The sequence below is a fragment of the Psammomys obesus genome, unplaced genomic scaffold (genome assembly GCF_907164565.1).
Source record: "Psammomys obesus unplaced genomic scaffold, mPsaObe1.curated_primary_1811, whole genome shotgun sequence".
Classification (NCBI taxonomy): Eukaryota; Metazoa; Chordata; class Mammalia; order Rodentia; family Muridae; genus Psammomys; species Psammomys obesus.
The window spans coordinates 1397724-1416325 of NW_026592732.1; the positions used below are offsets into that span (position 1 = coordinate 1397724).

Genomic DNA, 18602 nt, shown 5'->3' on the forward strand with positions numbered 1-18602 from the left:
TTACCTAATATAAATCTTTTATTTAAAAAAAAAAAGAAGGAATCTTTCAGTAGATGGTATTCAGAAGCAGCTCATAGCAAAAGCACAGTAGTCCAAGCCTGTACTCCCAGCGCTTGGGGCGAGGGAAAGTGTAGAGGCAGGAGGAGCCAAGAGTTAAGGCCAGTCTTGCCTACATAGCAAGTCTGGGTTACTTGCGAACCTGTCCATAAACAACAGTGCCTTTTAGTTAAGTTGAAAGTGTAAGCGAAGATTTGCATTAATTATAGGGGAAGGGTTGGTACTTCTTAAGTCTCCAAAGTGCAGTTACTTAGCCACACACCGCCGCTCTCTCTAGGCCCCCAGTTTTCTTGGCAACGTTGTGCTCGCCCCTCAAGCCCCCCCCCCCCTTTTAATCAGTCTCTTGCGCCACCGGCAGGTCAGTAATGGGATAAGGCGAAGCGAAAGTGCTGAGACGAATCGTGAGCTGTGGAATTGATCCTTCGGAGGCGTGGTTTGGGCCCGCTCAGGTTTGGGGTCAGCTGATTTCATCGTCCTTTGGAATGCCTTCTCCCAGTTTTTGTTTTTTAAATCAGATTTATGACTATCTTACACACTCGTTTGTTTTAATATTGAAATTCACATTTGATGCAAGCTGAAGTCTGCAAATGGAAAGCTAGAGACGTACTCATCCTGTATTAGCTCAGCTCTTAGGCTTTTCAACCCCACCGCACTTGCCTTAGTCCCGCCAAGATCTCCTATAGTGCCTGCTGGTCTGAGGCTCCCTATGTAATCCAGCCCGGCCTCGAACTCGCAACCTCCTGCTTCAGCTTCTTCAAAGCTAGGATTACAGACTTGTTACTACTATGCCCGGCTGGTGTGTTTTTCCAAATTAATGTCTCTGATTCTCAATTTATATTTTAAACTTTTTATTATTTCTTGTGGGCGCGTGTGTGGAGACCACAGGACAATCTCGTGGAAGCGATTCTCTCCTTCCACCTTTACGTGGGTCTCCGGTAGCGAACTCAGATGGCTTCCGAAGACTTGGCGGTGACACGAATTCTACCGAATTCACGCCGAATTACTTTGGCTCGTGACGAAAGTGCGGGAGAGCGTCGTCAGCCGGGCCGAGGGCGTGGCGGCTGGGGCTCGCGCATGCGCGCTGCCCGGGAGGCGGTGTTTCTCCGGCCCCGCCTCTGTGTTCTGCAGTTCTGGCTCTGCAGATTCGCCGCTCACGTTTCTCTTTCCCGTGGATGCTACTGCTCTTTGTTCCTGTCTTCGTGTGGCCCTCGGAACGATTCTTTCGGAACAAAATCTGGAGTCGGTGTTACGCGTTTCTCGGTACGCGGCGGCCGCCTCGGCCCGTAGCGAAAGTGTGGCTGCGGACGAGCAGATACCCGAGGAGCTCGGCGGAGGCGCGTCGGGGCTCCCAGCGGCGACGGAGACGACGAGCGCAGCGGACGGAGGCGGCGCTTGAGGCAGCGGCGAAGCCCATGCCCCGGAACGGCGGGCGGACCCGGAGATACGAGTCCGGGGCCCGGGGCATGTCCCCGGGGCCCCCGTGAGGAAGAGGAGGCGGCGGCGATGGAGATCCCGCCGCAGGAGGCTCCGCCCGGGCCGGGCGCGGACGCCGACGCGGACGCCGAATCCGAGGAGGCCTCTACCGAAGCCGGGTCTTCCAGTGCGGCCTCGCCCCCATCCGACGGGCGCCTTAAGGCTGCAGCCAAGCGCGTCACGTTCCCGTCGGACGACGACATCGTGTCCGGAGCTGTGGAGCCCAAAGACCCCTGGAGACATGGTAGCTACGGCGAGGGTTGCGGGGGCGAGCCGGGGGGCAGGTGGGACCATGACAGCGCCGGCCCGCACGGAGGTGGCGCGCGGTGAATGGCACCCATTGACGACTTCAGGAGACAGAGGTTCCTAGGTTAGAGCTGGAGACGGAGAGGGGTTGGCTGGAGAGTTGGAAAAGTGCAGGATTGGGTTCTGAAACCTTAGCCTTGTTTGGGAGTTTGGGAGGCTGGCAGCCGGCCCTCGAGTTCGTGGTATGCCCTGGAATAGATTGAGAGAGCCTGTCCACAGTATCGGAGAAAAATTAATTGTCTGGGTCCACGGTGTGGCGAGAGTGGAGCTGCTGGTCTGCAAACCTCGAAGCAAAGGGTACCTGTGGCCATTGCTCTTCTGGCTCTAAGGAAGAAGGGCAATAAACCCGGACTGTGTAGAGAAACCCTCGGACTGGGAAAAGAGGGTCGGAGGCATCAGGCAGAAAAGCAGAGGACGTGGTCAATTTGCCGGTGGACGAGGAATTCCTCAGTAAAGTTCAGGGGTAGAAGAACCTCGAGCCCGCTTTTAGCAGGGTCTTCCAGGGGTAGGACTTGGGGCTGTTACTCAGGCGCTTCTGGTCAACAGAAGGTAGCAACACGCAGGAGGTGTGTTGGCAGATGAGAAAGTCTGTAGATCTGGCCTGTTGGAGGAGGTTGGTGAGGTGGTGGAACTAGAAGGGCTCTTGGAGGAGGGCACTGGCTTCAGTGGCCAGGGTGAAAGGTTGCTGAGGTCAGTTCCATTTCTGTGCCGAACTGTGTTTTGCTTGGGAGGGGCCTGTGAATTGAGGGTGCCCACTGGGCATGTTCTGTAGAAGCTAACCTGCTTGTCCGGGAACAGACAGACATTACCGCAGGGCTGTGGGCAGCAGAGTGGGCAGCTGGTGGCCTTGATGTATGTCAGGGTGTCGAGGGGGACTTGGTTGCAGGTAATGGGAGCCCGCCATAAATGTCAGTTTGACTAGTAATTATCCGAGAGACCAAGGTTAATTTAGACTCGGCTTGGGGAGCTGACCAGGGCTGCTGGGTGGTCTCCTTTAGGTTCTGAACTTCTGGGAACTGGTGCTGAGAGCAGGAAGAGTCACCTGGCCCTGGCAGCAGCCTGGTGTCCAGTGTGGAGAGCTCAGAGCAGGATGGGGAGAGGTGGTGCAGCATGGTCTTCCAGGAGTGATTAAGAAACCTGCTGTGGCTTTTGTGCAGCTTTGAGCCCAGTCTTCGAGGCTGAGACTGGGTGTAGAGTGGGGCATTTCAGGTGGGCTTGAGCTGCATTGTGAGATCCTGTTTCAGTATAAAGAAAAAAAGAAAGGAAGAAAGGCTATCTGAATCAAATTCTGACCTTCCTACTTGCTTTCTTTTGCAGCTGCAGAGAAGTTACCTATCTCCCCTGAACCTCAGATACCCCACCCCCACCACTCCCTCTTCCTTAAAGTGAATGACAGGAGTAATGGCCCAGGGTCTACTAGAGACTGAGTGAAATCACACATGAGCAGTGCCTGATGAGGCTGAACCCTCCCAAGTCAGTGATGATTATGAAGGCAGTATTGAGACCTGGAGAGAGCTTATTCTTTAGATGGGGCACAGTGGACCATGGCAGTCCTTCCAGGATGAGGGTCAGATGATGGGTTTGGAGTTGAGGGTACTTGGAGAGTTGGACAGACTTCTGGGCCAAGTTTCTAGCCCACAGTTTTCCTGAAAGGGGAAAGCCTTTTATTATTTTTTTTTAAATTAAAGTTAAGTTTTTTGAGATTGTCTTATGTAGCACTTGCATATGGCTAAGGGTGACTTTCAACTTCTGACCTTCCTGCCCCCCTCTCCTGAATGATGGGATTATAGGTATGTGCTAACACTCATTTTATGCAGGGCCGGGATTGGAGTTCAGGGCTTCCTTAGTGCTAGGCAAGCACTCTACCACAGAGCCACACTTACAGGCTACTGCAAAAACAAATTCATTCATTCGTTCGTTCGTTCGTTCATTCGTTGGGACAGGATTGAGTTTGGTAGTCCAGGTGCACGGTTTGGCTTGCTGAGAAAGCTGTTTCCCCTCCTGCCTCCCGTCTCTTTGTCTGCAAATGGAAGTGCTCATTTCTTGGTTGTAAGCATTAAACAAGACAGCTCTTGTAAATTCCTGTCCAGTAAAGCAGCTAATTGGATTGCTGCTGGTAAGGGTGATGATGCCTCGCAGGCCGGGGATACTGTCATTTCCCCAGCTTTCCAGAGTGACAGCGGGACTACACAGGACTCACCTTCTGGAGGGTAAGGTAGAGAGGCAGCCATGACTGCTGGCTGGGAATGAGCTTGAAGACTTGGCCTCCATACGGGAGTGAATGTGAAGGTGACCAGTTTGGACAGAGAGATTTGCAGAGACATTAGCATTTAGGGGCAGGTGCCCAGGAGGACAGCAAGGTTGTTCGTGGCCTGGGACCTGTGGGGAATGAGCTTGATGGCTCAGAAGGTTGGTGAGAGCCCACTTGAGAGACAGGGGTTTCCAAAGGATGGTCCAGCCTGGATCAAGGGCAGCAGGTGGTGTGTTATAGTTGGTCTGTGAGACCTGTATAGCATGGGGGTATATAATTTAAACCATGGGCCTTGTGGAAGAGAGATGACCCCAAACAGTTCCCCAAGTGACAGTCATTTGGATGGTCTAACTTGAGGGACTTGGTAGTCTCAAATCCATTCTTCTCAGGGAAGCAGGTAGAAGGACTTTCCTGGGCCTGTGCATGTTGGGAAGAAAGAAGTCTAGGGTAGAGAAGCAGCTCTGGAGGGGTCTGCCAGCACCAGCTTCCACAGCCTCATTCTGGGGATGGGGGCCGTGTTGCTAGCTGGGGTGAGTAGAGCCTAGGTTCCTGCCTGAGGGCCAGAGCCCCCTCAGGCCTTGCAGGGCCCTGGTGTTGTGAGTGCCTTGAAGTGAGCTGATCTGTTCCCTTGTCAAACCAGGGCCATTGGAGTTCTATTATCTGTTTTCTCCTTGGTGGCCCCAACAGGAATGGAAGCTGGCCCTGGCCTTTTTAGCCCTTGCCTCATCCCACCAGGATCCCTGTAGCAGTGTGAGCAGCCTGAGAGGGAGTCTGGGGGTTGAGGGGCCTGTCAGTATGTGCTGTATCTGCTCTGTGGCTTTCTCTGTAGAGCAGGACCATGGGCCAGCATGTCTGGGAGGAGGGGGTGGCCATGGGTTGGGGGCTGGAACTTAGGGAATAGGGGGGTGAGTGCAAGAGGCATACTGGCCGTGTGGGTATTGAAGAGGGAGCCAGCCAGTTCTCCCATGATGAGAGGCAGCTCTTGGCCCTAGTTCTTTCCAGGATCCAGTAACCCTTTCAGACCAAACCACAAGAAAGTGCTCAGCTGGCCTCAGTAGGCACGGCTAGATTCTGGGCTTTGTGAGCCGGGCTTGTTAGAAGGACTTGTGATCCAAGCACATGACAGTGATGATTCCGCCTGCCCTGCTGTTCCGAGTCCTGGGGCTGCCCACCAGGGGGTTTCTCATGACCTTCCAACACGTGACCATCCGTGGTCACCTGGAGTCAGGGGAGAGGCTGGTGGGGCCCATGCTGAGGACAGCCACACTGTTTATTCTCCTTGGCACTGCTCGACACTTTACTCCTGGAACTGGTTTGACAGGTAAAAGCACATCTCTTAGTTCTAGGAGGGCTGTGACAGTAACACATGGGGAGTAGAGCAGGACCATGGCCTCTGCCTGTGTAGAGTGCAGTGGGGATGGTGGGGTCCAGTGGGGAGCAACAGCACAGGGGCCACAGTCTGGGTCTGCTGCTGTCACTGTACCACACGCCGGCCGCGCCTGCGATGTGCCTCTCAGCCCTTTACACTCTTTGCTTCCCTGTGCTTGTCAGCGCCCCCCACCCCCGCCCCTCAGGCTTGTTCCTCAACATGAGTGTGTCCAGCCCCAGCCCTGTCTGGGCAAGTTGTCCAACCTCTGTGAGCAAACTTAAGTCAAAGGTGTGGGGGGTCACTAGCATGACAGGCTGTCAGGGTAACTGATCCCAGACTGGGAACGTTGCAGGCCTGACCACAGGCAGCTGAAGACTTTGGGCCAGTTGCTGCTCCCGCCACACACTCGATGCTACCGTTCTCTGGCCCACGGCCCCGGGTGGTCTTGATTATGTTTCTGTGCCAGTCCCACTTCAAAGGGGAGATAGGTCACTGCTCTGCCTCCAGTCTGGTTCTGAGTACAAATATGGGAAGGGTTGAGGTTTTTAGATCTGATACCCTGTGGTGCCATTTGGGAGGAAGTTTGGGGCACTTAATCCAGTGTGTGCCAGGTCAGGGTTCTTCCTCCGAGGTGCCAGGCAGGTGCTGGCGACACTCCTGAGCCACACTGAAGCACTTAGAGCTGGCACTGGGCACAGTGCCTGAGAAGAGAGTGCCTCTGGGGCATTGCTCCAAGAGGATTAAGATCTGGGAGCCATGGGCCTGGGCTGGGCCTGCTACAGGCCTCAGGACTTGGTTTGGCAGACCTGACCGGCTGTCCTGACCTCCAGCTTGGCTCTCCTGTGCTCAGGCTAGAGGGTCACCCTGGCTCACATGCAAGTGCACAGCGAGGGGAGCGCTGACATGTCTGACCCAGGTGACGGCAGCACTCTTCTGCAGTAGAGCCTGGGTCAGGGCTGCAGTGTTTCCTGAGTGACTTCAGACTCAGCGCCCTGCTCTCTGTGACCCGAGTGCCCACAGGTGCTCACCTTACATAGACAGGTGTCTGGCTGTGAGGACTACAGCACAAGTGAAGTGACCTACCTGCCTTTGTCAAGCACTTGCCAGGAAGAGGCAGGGCGGGCCTCAGACCCAGGTGGCCAATTCCTAGGGCCCCATGCTTTCCGTTCTTGCACTGTCTTCAGGACCAAAGGCAAATATCCCAGAGTGACCAATAAACACTTAGGCTGGGTGCTGAGGCCTGTGGTGAGAGGTTGGGGGTGGGCAGATCTCATCATAAGTGCTAGGGGGTCAGCCTGGCATGGAGTAGCTGCAGGTGTGGGCACTGACAGAATCAGCTAGACAGACATGTACAGGACAGAAAAAAGCCAGGGAAGGCTGGGTGCAGTGGCGCACGCCTGTCATCCCAGCACTTGGGGAGGCAGAGGCAGGCAGATCTCTGTGAGTGCCAGGCCAGCCTGGTCTACAAAGCAAGTCCAGGACAGCCAGGGTTACATAGAAAAACCCTGTCTCAAAAAACAAACAAAACAAAAAGCCATGGATGCTACAGATGAGGCTGAGCAAGGCTGCAGAAACACCTGAGTAAACAAGAGATGTACATATATGTACATTTTTTGTGTTGTTTTTTGAGACAGGGTTTCTCTGTGTAGCCCTGGCTGTCCTGGAACTTGCTCTATTGACCAGGCTAGCCTCAAACTCAGAGGTCTGCCTGCCTCTGCTTCCCCAGTTGCTGGGATGACAGGCGCGCACCACTGCACCTGGCCCTCCCTGATCACTGCGTGACCTCTTCAGGTAACTCCACAGTCCCCTCAAGTCACTTATAGCTTGTCACTTGTTAAATCCAAAAAGTTTTTTTATTCTAGAGCAGTTCTGGTTCAGGGGTCCCTGGCAGGAAAATATGAAGCTTGAGGTGGGCCTCCTCCTACATGTGCAAAATATCATGAGCACCAACAGTAGCATGGGACCCAGGGACCATCATTCTGGGTTGTGGCCATGGCCTGTTAGCTTCTTCACCTCAGTAGCTGGTTTGTTTGTGGGCTGAGGATGACAGTGATCTGTACTAGAACAAACAGGCAGACTAAGTGTGGCCACCTGTCAGCTTGTGGGCTCCTTTCTCACTGAGGTGACCAGCTCTGCCTTCTCTTGCTGTGAAGGAAGCAGGTGACTTGTGGGCAGGAGAAGTCTGCCTGAAGGTGACGTCAGCATCTCCACACCCAAGGATGCATGACCTTGGATAGGTACTCCTGTGCCTCTGTTTTCCTGGTTGGCAGAGTTTTCTGTCAAATTGTTTTGGGGAAAGGAGGGGTAGGAAGCTGGAAGAGGGAATCATGCAGCAGGGTGCAGCCCACCAGTGCTGTGAGTGCCCTTCTGCGGGATGGCCTGTGGTGCCTTTGGATGGCACTGTAGGCCTGCTCCCTCTGAGGACACATCTGCACAGACAGCTGGTGTCTCTGGTTGGTGTGAGTGGTGATGTGCAGGGCCCCCAGCTCTGGGAGCGAGCTCTGAGGCTGAGTGCCAGAGTCCTTAGAGAGCTGTGCAGGGCTTGTCTGTGTCCTCATGCTGGGGAAGCTCCTTGGAGGCCAGGTTCCTCAGAGATTCAAGCCCTTCAGAGTACCCAGGGCTGGGTAAAGATGGTGACACACAGTCAGTCTCACATGTTGCCTTCCCTTCCTTTCCCTTTCTCCAGGCAGTTGCCAGAACTGTTGCCTGAAGCTGGGGGTGGCAGTTGGGAAGTGTCTACTGCCACTGCTGGCTGTGCCCATGTGACTGGCTCAGCACCCTCTCCCTTCCCAGCAGGAAAGGAGAAGCCACACCTGCAGGCTGGTGACTCCAGCAGGGATGGCCTCCCTTGGTTTGGGGGGTGACCCCACCAACAAGCTGCACCTTGAGACTCAAGACTTACGGCCACCTCACACCCACGCCTCCATTCTTCCTTTCAGTCTCAGAGGCTGCAGCTGTCAGCCCTGTAGCCACAAGGCCCTGCCTGGGCTGCCTTCCTTTTCTGAGCAGAGTACCATTGGAACTGGTTCCTTAGAGAGGAACAAGGGAGGGGCTAGGGAAAGGTGGGACTGCCAAAAGATGAAATCAAGCCACCAAAGCAGAGGCCAGTTTTTCCATGGTGTCACAGAGTTGGTGGTGAAGGTAGTAGTGCTGGAAGTATTGATTGGGGAGCAAGGAGGACACCCAGAGTTCCCTTTGACTCAACCCTTACCAGGTCTTGCCTATGTTTTCGACGTAGGTCATCTTCACAGTAGCGGGAAGAGGACTGTGGACTCAACTGTACCAATCAGGTCTCAGGGAGGGCTGCCTCTCCAGGAGGATTTTGGTACTTTGCCCTGTCCTGGGGTGCCCCCCTTTACAGGTTGAAGCCCACACCAATGCCTTGCCCCTATCTACACATACCCTCAGGCTGAGGTGCCGCTGTTGATCCCTGCTTTCCTGGTCCCCCTGTTCACTTTCTCCAGCTGGCCCAGATGGCACCACCTGTCTTGAATCCCCAGACATAACCCTGCCCTCACTCCCTAGTTGCCGTGGAACCTCCTCACATTATCTGTTTAGGTCCGTCTCCCCCCGCCCCCACTAGGCCTGAGGCTGCAGGGGCACACTATCCTGTTCTCTGGCTTCTAGGAGGAGCCACAAGCCTGAGCCCTTGGGGAAACTGAAAGTTTTGGGACAGAGTGTGTCTGTGGCAGCTTGGAGCACTTAAGATCAGAGCAAGGCTGGGGCAGGGTGATCAGCCCTTCCTCCCTCCTCTCTCCCAATTATGTATGTGTTTATTTAGTGTTTTTCAGACTGGGTATCTCTGTATCCCAGGCTGGTCTTAAACTTTTAGCAGTCTTTCTGCCTCATCTGTGCTGGGTTTGTTGGTGTGTGAGCATGCTTGGTCCTTCCATGTATATATTTGTTTTTAAGGTAAAGTTTCATGTAATCCTGGGCCTCAAACAAGGATGACCTTGAACTTCCAATCCTCTTGTTTCTACCTCAAGTGATGGCATTATAGGTGTTCATCACCATTCTTGACCCTTCTATTATTTTTGAGACAGTCTAACTATATAGCCCCAGATGGCCTGGAACTCAAGATTTTGCCTTAGCCTCCCAACTTTGGGGGTTTGAGGTTTGCCTCTGGAGCTGGGGGTTTGTTCATACCTTTGTCCAGTCAGTTTTTTGGCCCCTACCATCCTGAGCGCAGTGGAGGAGCTTGTTGTACTCCCAGCCTTCATCCACACTGGCCCTGGAAGTCTTGAAAAGTAACCTCCCTGTACTTCAGGTCATACTTCCACCCATTACCAAAGCTCAGAGGTCTGGTGTGACCCAGATCTGTCTCTTCCTGGCTGCCACTGAACTCACCTGGCCTTGTACTACCAACCTCCTTTTAAGGCTTGACTGTGCGGGAGTGCCCTCTGCTGCATCTGTCTGGATTGATAGCCCTGTGCACACAGCTGGCTCTAACTTCTCAGGGCTCCTGTGGCAGCTCTGTGTTGACCTGCTGGTGCTCGCTCCTGCCTGACAATGTGTCAGGAGGCCAGAGGGCAGTTCTCTGCTACTACTGCTTTTCCAAAGTCCACCACGCCACATGGCACCACGCATGGCTTCGGCTAGTGCTTGATAGGGCAGGGAAGGAAGGGAAGTGGTGTGTGGTGCTGCTCTCAGTGGCCCCAGGAACAGCAAGAGAAGCTTGCAGATGGCATCCCCAGTCTTCCTCTGTACCCCACCACTCTGCTGGAAATGAATTCAGACCTGAGGAGCCGGGACACAGGTCATCTGCTCTTAATTTGCCCTTTGTCAGAAGCCAGGGTGCTGGCCCACTGCAGCAAGGGACTGTTCGAGGCCCTTCCTCTGGAAGAGGTCTGGGAACAACTCAACCGCAACCCCTCCTGCAAGACAGGTGCGGCTCCTGCTGCCCTCCAGTGGCCTTCCAGGGGGCAGTGCCCAGCTCCGGACTCTTCACCCCAACCCTGTCCTGTAACCCCCTTTCCCAGCACTTCCCTTTGCCTGTGAGCGAGCAGTGTGTGTTCCTCCTGAATCCGACCACCCACCTGCCTGTGGGGATCCAAACGCTGACTCCCCTGAGTGAGTGGACTTGGGGGCAAATAGGCAGCCGTGGAACTACTTTAGGGATGAAAGGCCACAGGGCCTTCCAGTACCTGCCATTCGACCTTTCCCTAGCAGCTTCTGAAGGACAGCAGCACTTCCTGCTTTCTGTCCTGATTGTAACTCTGCCCCGGGACATGAAATGGGATCTCACTGTGTTATGTCTTGTTTAAAAAGAGTCTAAATTCTTCTGTCTCTGCCTCCAGAGTGCTGAGATTACAAGTGTATGCCATGGCTCTCTTATTCACTGTGGTTTTGATTTGCATTTTCGGATGGGACATAGCCTTTGTGTGTGTGTGTTTGGAAACTTGATCATCTTCTGGAGAGAAATTACCTTTCACATCTTTGCCCAATTATAAATTGTGTTGTCAGATAGATAGATAGATAGATAGATAGATAGATAGATAGATAGATAGTTGTAGGTGGTGTTTAATAATTACTGTTGGTTTATCTTTTAGTAAAGCTGCTATTAATCTTAAACAGCTGTGTAACCAAATCACCACAAAGAGACTATGATTTATTTAGTTAACCTAGAACACAATGCTGGGCAATAGTTACTCCATCGTAAACCTCCAAGCCGTCATAGTTTCCTAACATTAAGATTCACCCATTATACTTGCTTTTTGTGAAATCTTAGGTCCAGTCATTCTCTCCACTGCGTTCCAAGACCTCTCTCCCAATTGGCTCTCCTCACCCTTTCTCCTCCCACTCATTTCCTGCCCTCTGGCTCCTCCCCTCTTTCCTGTCCTCTGGCTCCTCCCATTGTTCAACATTGTGGCTAGTTGCTTTATTTTGGCCTGTTTACACAAAGTTGAGACAGGATGCTTAGAATAAGTATCACAATGCAATATCTGGATTGAAACCAGAGAGTTGGGGGGATAAATCAGCATTTGAGTGAACAAGGGTAAGGTGTATACATTTCAAAAGAGCATTATGCTAACATGATAGATAGATTAGATGGATAGATGTGTGTATATTCTGGGTGCCAGGTGTAATGGCTCAGCACTCAGAAGGATTGCCACAGTTTAAGAACAGCCTGATTTACAGAGTTTGACCCTGCTCTCAAAAAATAAAAAGGCACGCTTTAAAATGTATCGTGGACGGTGGTGATTCATTCAGCTGCTTCCAACTTGCCATTTCATGTCACTGAGCCGATGTCTTCCCATCTTCAGCCAAAGAAATAACCAGTGCTGGTTGTCCTTAAATCTTCCTGGCCCTAACCCCCCCCCCCCCCACACTGAGTCTTGAACAAGTTTGTAGATGACTTTGCCAGGCCACAGGGTGGGAGCATTTGGAGCTCCAGGTTCAGTTTGTGTTTCTAGACAGAGACCTTGAGGGCCAAGGCTGCATGGTGCTCACCTCGTGTTCCCCAGAGCAGCAGAGAATGCCGCACTTAGTAAGTGAATGCTATTTGCATATAGGTGTCTTCTGTGGTGTGTGTGGTTTTGTTTTGTTTTTTGGAGTCAGAGTCTCACTCTGTATTCCAGGCTGGCCTTGAACTCACTGCAGTCCTCCTACCTCAGCCCCCTGACCAGTTGGCACCAGGAGCCCTTGTGAAGTTTGTTTAGGAGCTAAAGGACACAAATATCCACTCATTCATTACTGAATGACTTGTGGTGAATGGACTCACTGTTAGACAGTAAATTAGTCACACGCAATTACAAACCATCCGATCATATGAGCAGGCCTGGTGGCACTGGCCTGTAGTTCAGCTGCTTGGGAGGCAGAGAGAAGAGTATCATGAGTCTAGCACTTCCCTGGCCTGTAGGGTTGAGTTCAGGGCCAGCCTGAGCACCTTAGCCAGACCCTGTCTCAAAAGCTAGTGTGAGGTAATGGTGCACACCTCTGATCCTAGCACTTGAGGGCAGAGGCAGGTGGATCTCTTTGAGTTTGAGACCAGCCTGGTCTACAGAGTGAGTTACAGACAGCCAGAGCTACATAGTGAGACCCTGTCTGGAAAAACAAACAAATTAAAAGGGATATAGCTTAGTAATGGGTGCTCTCTTAGCAAACACAGCTCAGGCTCAGTTCCAGCTGCTTTAAGAAAGCAACAGGAAATGGGCAACACAGATGTAGAGTGAGTGATTACTGAAAATCCCTTAGAAAGAGGAATATTTGGGGACTGGAGAGATGACTTAGCAGTTAAGAGCACTGGCTGCTTTTCCAGTAGGACCTGAGTTTGATTCCAGCACTCACATGGTTCAGCTCCCAGCTGCCAGTAACTCCAGTTCCATAGGGATCTAGCACATTCTTCTGACCTCTGTAGGCTCCTGCATATACGTGGGGCACAGAAACTCATAACATACCGTAAATCTTGCTAATTTTGTTGTTATTTTTTGAGATAGGGTTTCTCTATGGAGCCCTGGCTGCCCTAGAACTCACTCTGTAGACCAGGCTGGCCTTGAACTCACAGAGATCTACCTGCCCCTGCCTTCCGAGTGCTGGGATAAAAGGCGTGTGTCACCACCACCAGCAAAATTTTGTTTAAGTGTTTTAACACGAACTGGAGAGATGGCCCAATGGTTAAGAACAAGTTCTTTTCTTCCAGAGGCCCTGGGTTCGGTTCCTAGCACCACATTCATGTCTTCAAGTGTTTGAAAGAGCACCTTGGAGTTGGGGTCTGAAGCCTCTGCCCTCTTACAGAATCTGCAGTCACATGGGAACTACATACCAACAAACACAGGGACACAGAATTCTTAAAAATAAATCTTTAAAATAATTATTTACCAGTAGCTATTTATCTGTTTGTGGTGGATTGAAAGGGTCTTGAGAGGCAAAGGCAGGGAGAGCTCTGAGTTTGAGGCCAGCCTGGTCTACAGATTTCTAGGACAGCCAGGGCGACACAGAGAAAGGGTCTCTGGAGGGTCCTCCATTTTTTAATTCCTTTTTGGTGGTGAGATAATGGCGTGGCTCCTGGGGTACATTAGTTAGGCTCATAGGCTGCTAAGGTAAACCCAAGGTCATAAAAGTGGCACAAGGGAGCAAGACATGTTGCTACTGTAAAGGGAGCCCTGAAGTTGCAGGTCTGTAGCTGGGAAAGGAGGAAGGTCATGGTCAGGCCACACACAGGCCTCAGGTCATTGCTGCTTTAACATTGTTATCTGTACTATGTATGTACTGTACTGCACTATGTGGAGAAATGCCAGCTCTGCACAGGCAGGTTTGAATTGTTTTTGTTGTTTTAAGATTTATTTATAGGGGCTGGAGAGATGGCTCAGTGGCTAAAATCACTATTTGTTGTTCCAGAGGTCCTGAGTTCAATTCCCAGCAACCACATGGTGGCTCCCAACCATCTACATGCCCTTTTCTGGTATGCAGGTGTATGGTCAGATTGAGCACACATCTACATAAAATAAATGAATGTAAAAAAGAAGGGGGGTTATATTTATTTATTACTGATGTGTAATGCCTGCTGTGAGCCGACAGGTCAGAGAGAGCACCAGATCTCATTATAGGTGGTTGTGAGCCACCATGTGGTTGCTGGGGATTGAACTCACAACCTTTAGAGGAAGAGCCAGTGCTTTTAACCTCTGAGCCATCTCTCCAGCCCAAATTGTTCTCTTTTTAATGTTCACTAGTACAATCTGTGTGGGTGCACATGAGTATGATATGGGGACACATATAAAAATCAGAGGATAGCTTTGTGGTGTCCACACTTTCATTCCACCTTTAATGCAGTCCTGAGGATCAAACTCTAATTGTCAGGCTCATCTGGCAAGCACCTTGACACTTTGAGCCAAATTCTTGACCTGTGCCACCATGTGTTGTGTTGGAATTCTTGACTCTCAGCTAGCAAGTGACCCCACTCAGGCTTTCCCTGCCTGTGCCCTTCACTTTCCCGTCTTTCTGTCTCGGTCCCCCCTGGCTTTTCTCTAGCAGGACCTAGCAGGGTACCTGCTCATCTGGGAGCATCTGGGAGATACACAGCTTCTGCCCTCTGGCGGCCTGTTAGGTGCTTTCCCAGGCTGCACTGAGGCCCATCGCTGACTGGGGAATGTCACATAGCTACCGTCTGCCACATCAGCCTGTAGGGTACTGTGGGTTTCCTAGTGAGGTGTGGGGTTGGGAGAAGAACTGAGGCTCAGTATCCTGTTGTCACTGGAATTGAATCTGGGTCAGAGAACACGTAAGCCTCAAGCTCAGCCATGTGCTAGAGCTCAGAGGCCCTGTGATGTCTGTGCGGGCCTCTGTGGCAGAGGGAGCAAACCAGGCCTGCTGTCAGAAGCCAGCCGTCATGGGCCACAGTCATGGGCCACAGTCCACCGCACCCTCCCCTCCCCTGGGGAGAGGCCCCTGCCACAGAGGCTCAAGGCCTGCCCAGCTATCGTTTCTGAAGGGGATGACAGAGGTTGCTTTGCACCTTACAGAGTGAACAGGGCCAGCGTCATCCCATAGAATTCTGTAGGAGTAGTTAGGGCTTCATGGGGTTGCCGTGGGCCTGTAGACGAATAGTGACAGGGATTGGAGGTCAGGGGTCAGAGTGCAACTTCAGGTGCTGGCCTGTTTGTTTTTTTGATTTTTTTTTTTTTGTTTTGTTTTTTTTTTTTGTTTTGTTTTTTTGACAGAGTTTTGCATTGGCCTGAAACTTGACAAGTAGGTTAGGTTGGATGGCCAGTGAGATTTACAGGTCTGCCTGTCTTAGCACTGGTGTGACAAAGCCATGCTACCATAGCCAGTATTTTGGGTTTTCATCTGTTGTGTGGTGTGCATGTGTGCTTTGGAGCCTGAAGTTGACCCTCTGAGTCCGTCTCACTGACTCCAGCTAATCTGGGTGCCAGCTGCCCCCTCCCTCTCTGCCTCCTCAGTACAGGATTACAAGTAGCCATCACACCTGTACAGCTCTTCATGTGAGTGCCATGATCCAAAGTCCAGTCCTAGCACTTGTGAGGCAAGCCCTCTCTTTCATGAGCCATATCCCAGCCCACCTCCAGCTTCTTTTACGTGAGTCTAGGGAATGAGCTCGGGTCCTCATGTTTGCCCAGGAAGTATTTTTCCTGACTGAGCTTCCTCCGCAGCCCGCCTCAGTGTTGTTAGTGGCTGGCATGGGTTAGGGTTAGGGTTAGGTGTGAGTTGTGTGCAGCTCAGGACTCAAATCTGGGATGAGGCATCCACATGTATAGGAGGTGTAAGGTTGGTGCCCCACTGTACACATATGGGAAGGTTGCGGCTCTGTGTGTGGTTGCATGCATGATGTGTACCGTGCGTGTGCCTGGTGCCCAGGAGGCCAGAAGATGGCCTTGGATCCAGAAGACCCAGTGCAGCCTGCCCTGCTCCGCGGGCACTGGAATCCTCCAGGGCCAGTGTACAGAGCTTTACTTCCTGGGGGCAGTGCATCTGCTTGGCCCTTACGCTTGCACCTAGCTCTACTGGCTGACCCCCTTTTGTCCCGCCACACCTCCCCAGTACTGTCCGCTCTCAGGTCTTCCCCTGTGCACGGTCAGCTACCCAAGCCCTGGGTAAATATTCCCGGGTAAACAACCGGTGTGCAAGCCGTGTGTCCAAGATGCAGCTGGGTTGGGACAGGTGCAGCAAGCCTCCTGCAGCTGGGAGCTGTGTTTGCTCTGCTCTTCCACCACCTGGTACCAGGCAGGGTGTCTGGCCTTAGACTGTGATAAACACTGCTGCTGTTTACAGAACAGACCCAAGCAGGAGATAAGAGCAGGGCCTGCAACAGTTGGGGTCTCTTGACCATCAGGGATATGAGGTAAATGAGAGAGGTCAGTACCTTGCTACTGGACCACACCTCATTCTGTCTCTAGAACCTTTCCTCGCTGTTATGTCTTAGGCCACACAAGGCTGGACATTGTGTGAGTACTTTAGGTCCCTGGCACAGGCAGCTTCTGTGGAAGGAGCCAAGTGCCCATCTTCTGTGTAAGGCCTGACTCCCAACTCAGTGACCTCAGGTACACACGTGCCTTCAAGGAGCTCCTTCTTGCTGGGGCCATAGAGGAAAGCCTTCGTGCTTTAGCAGAAAGCTTTAGGTCAGTGATAAGCCCATGGTGACCTTCGTCTCTTCCCAGCAGTGGGCTGGATGTTCCCTCATAGTCGTCCAGACAGTCATCCCCCCCAAATTCAAGGTCTGTGCCCAGTCTCCTATTAAAGGTGTAGGAGTGGCCAGGACACACTTGTCCCTGTCTCAGTGTCTCAGAAAGGGAAGTGTGACAGACAGGAATGTGGAGGGAGGGGAGCAGCAGCAGCTCCACAATGGCCTGAGAGGTGGATTTGGAAGAAGCCAACACCTGCTGTGGTAGGTCACTCAGCTCTGTTTAATCCACCTGTGAGGCTCCCAGCACCTTTCCCAGCCCAGTGATCACCATGATGTGATTTAAAACTCATCATCTCCGTTCAGAACCAGGTAATGACTTTGAGGCATGGCCTGAGAAGGACCTAATGTTTTGCCTCTCTTCTCAGCATTGTTGGTGGGCATTAATGTGCACCATTGAGGGGGACTCTTTAGGTGTTCAGGCAGGGAAGCAAACTGCAAAGAGGTGAGAATGACAACTCCATTCAGATTGGCTTTGTCAAACTGGATCAGACTTGGGGAATCTGGTGCCAGGAGGTTCATTGTCAGCATATTTAAAACACAGTACAATTTGGGGAAAAGTTTCCATGCAACACTCATTCCTATTCCAGGTTTCCAGGCAACAATCCTTCCAATTCCAGGTGCACAATAAAGCTTTTAAGGTGTGACTACATAGAAACTTTCCCTTTACAAAGTACATGTGACCATGAGGGTGGCTTCTGTAGCTAAAAGGCCTGGAATCTGATGTGTTCTGTGACCAAGCTAGCATAAAGGTCAGCAGGCTAAAGTACGTGTGTCATTCCTTCCTGAGGAAAAAGCAAGATTTATTTTAACATATGTGTCTGTGCCTGAGTGTATGCCACATGCAATGGGTCGCTTGTGGAGGCCAGAAGAGGGCATTGGATCCCTGGAGCTGGAGTTACAAGCAATTGTGAACCCGTGTGTGTTCTGGGAACTGAATCCCAGGCCTCTGAAAGAGCACAAAATGCTCTTAACCACTGAGCCATCTCTCTAGCTCCTAAAATATTTTAAATAACTCTAAAAATGAAGCAGGGCACACAAGATGGCTCAGAAGGAAAGTCATTTGCTGCCAAGACTGTTGGCTTGAGCTTGATTCTCCAGACCCACATGGTGGAAGGAAGAACAACTGCTGCAGTTGACCTCTAACCTCTGCGTGTGCGCACACAGGAAATAAACGTAAAAGAAGACACTAAACTTATATACTAACGGGATAGGTGTGCTATTAGCACAGTACATGTACTGCTGCGCTCCTCCATTCCTGCTGACGGTCTGAAAGGAAACTGGTAGCCCATTATCACACTGAAGTGTTCTTTTCTGTAGGAGCAGAGTGCCTGTGTGCACAGTAAAGCACTCCAGCTCTCCCGGGATAATGGGAGCTGAGTTGTTACAGGCAGCAATCATGGCTGTGTATGTAATGTGACAACATGTGTGTTCAGGGCTGAGGCTGCAGTAAAGTCGCCGGAGACAGCTCTGGCATGTGGTGCCTCATTGGTTTGGTTATTGCAAGTTTAGAAATTCTTTACTGTTTCTCAGGATCTCACCCACATACTCAGCTTTGCTCTAGGACCAGAGTCAGACCTTTGTGACTGGAGATGTGTGCCCAGGCTGTAAAACCTCCAAGAGGAGATGCCATGGGAGCTGAGGCCTGAGTGACAGGTTGGCGGAGGGTACAGCACACAGAGTAGGAAGGAAATCAGGTGCAAAAGTAGAGGAGATGAAACCCCTCCCCAGCTGGGGCCACACCTCATTTTGGGGGAGCTGTCGTACAGCTGGCCACATGGCAGCATCGTGTCTGAACATGGTAGCAACAAGAGGAGGTGGGCTTGCCTTCCTGGGTTGTTGTTCTGTGGTCTCTGCCCTCAGGCAGGGCTGGGGAGCCCTATGGGTAGGGCAGTTGGGGTGGCAGCAGTGAGGCTGTGGAATTAACAGAAGCCAGTGCTCCTGACCGTCATTGTTGGGTCCCACTCTTTGCCTGCACCTTGTGTTTCCCCTTTACCCTGTCGTGGACATTG

General features: G+C 51.9%; 1 protein-coding gene across 1 annotated transcript in view; it reads left to right on the forward strand.

The window, feature by feature from the left end:
- Positions 1–906: 906 nt before the first annotated feature.
- Positions 907–18602, forward strand: part of Ppp1r37 (protein phosphatase 1 regulatory subunit 37) — a 32049-nt gene continuing 14353 nt past the window's right edge. Inside the window, exon 1 of the mRNA XM_055615470.1 lies at positions 907–1774. Within this exon, the coding sequence (XP_055471445.1) occupies positions 1561–1774 (214 nt within the window). The 5' untranslated portion in view covers positions 907–1560. The remainder of the gene's footprint in view (positions 1775–18602) is intronic.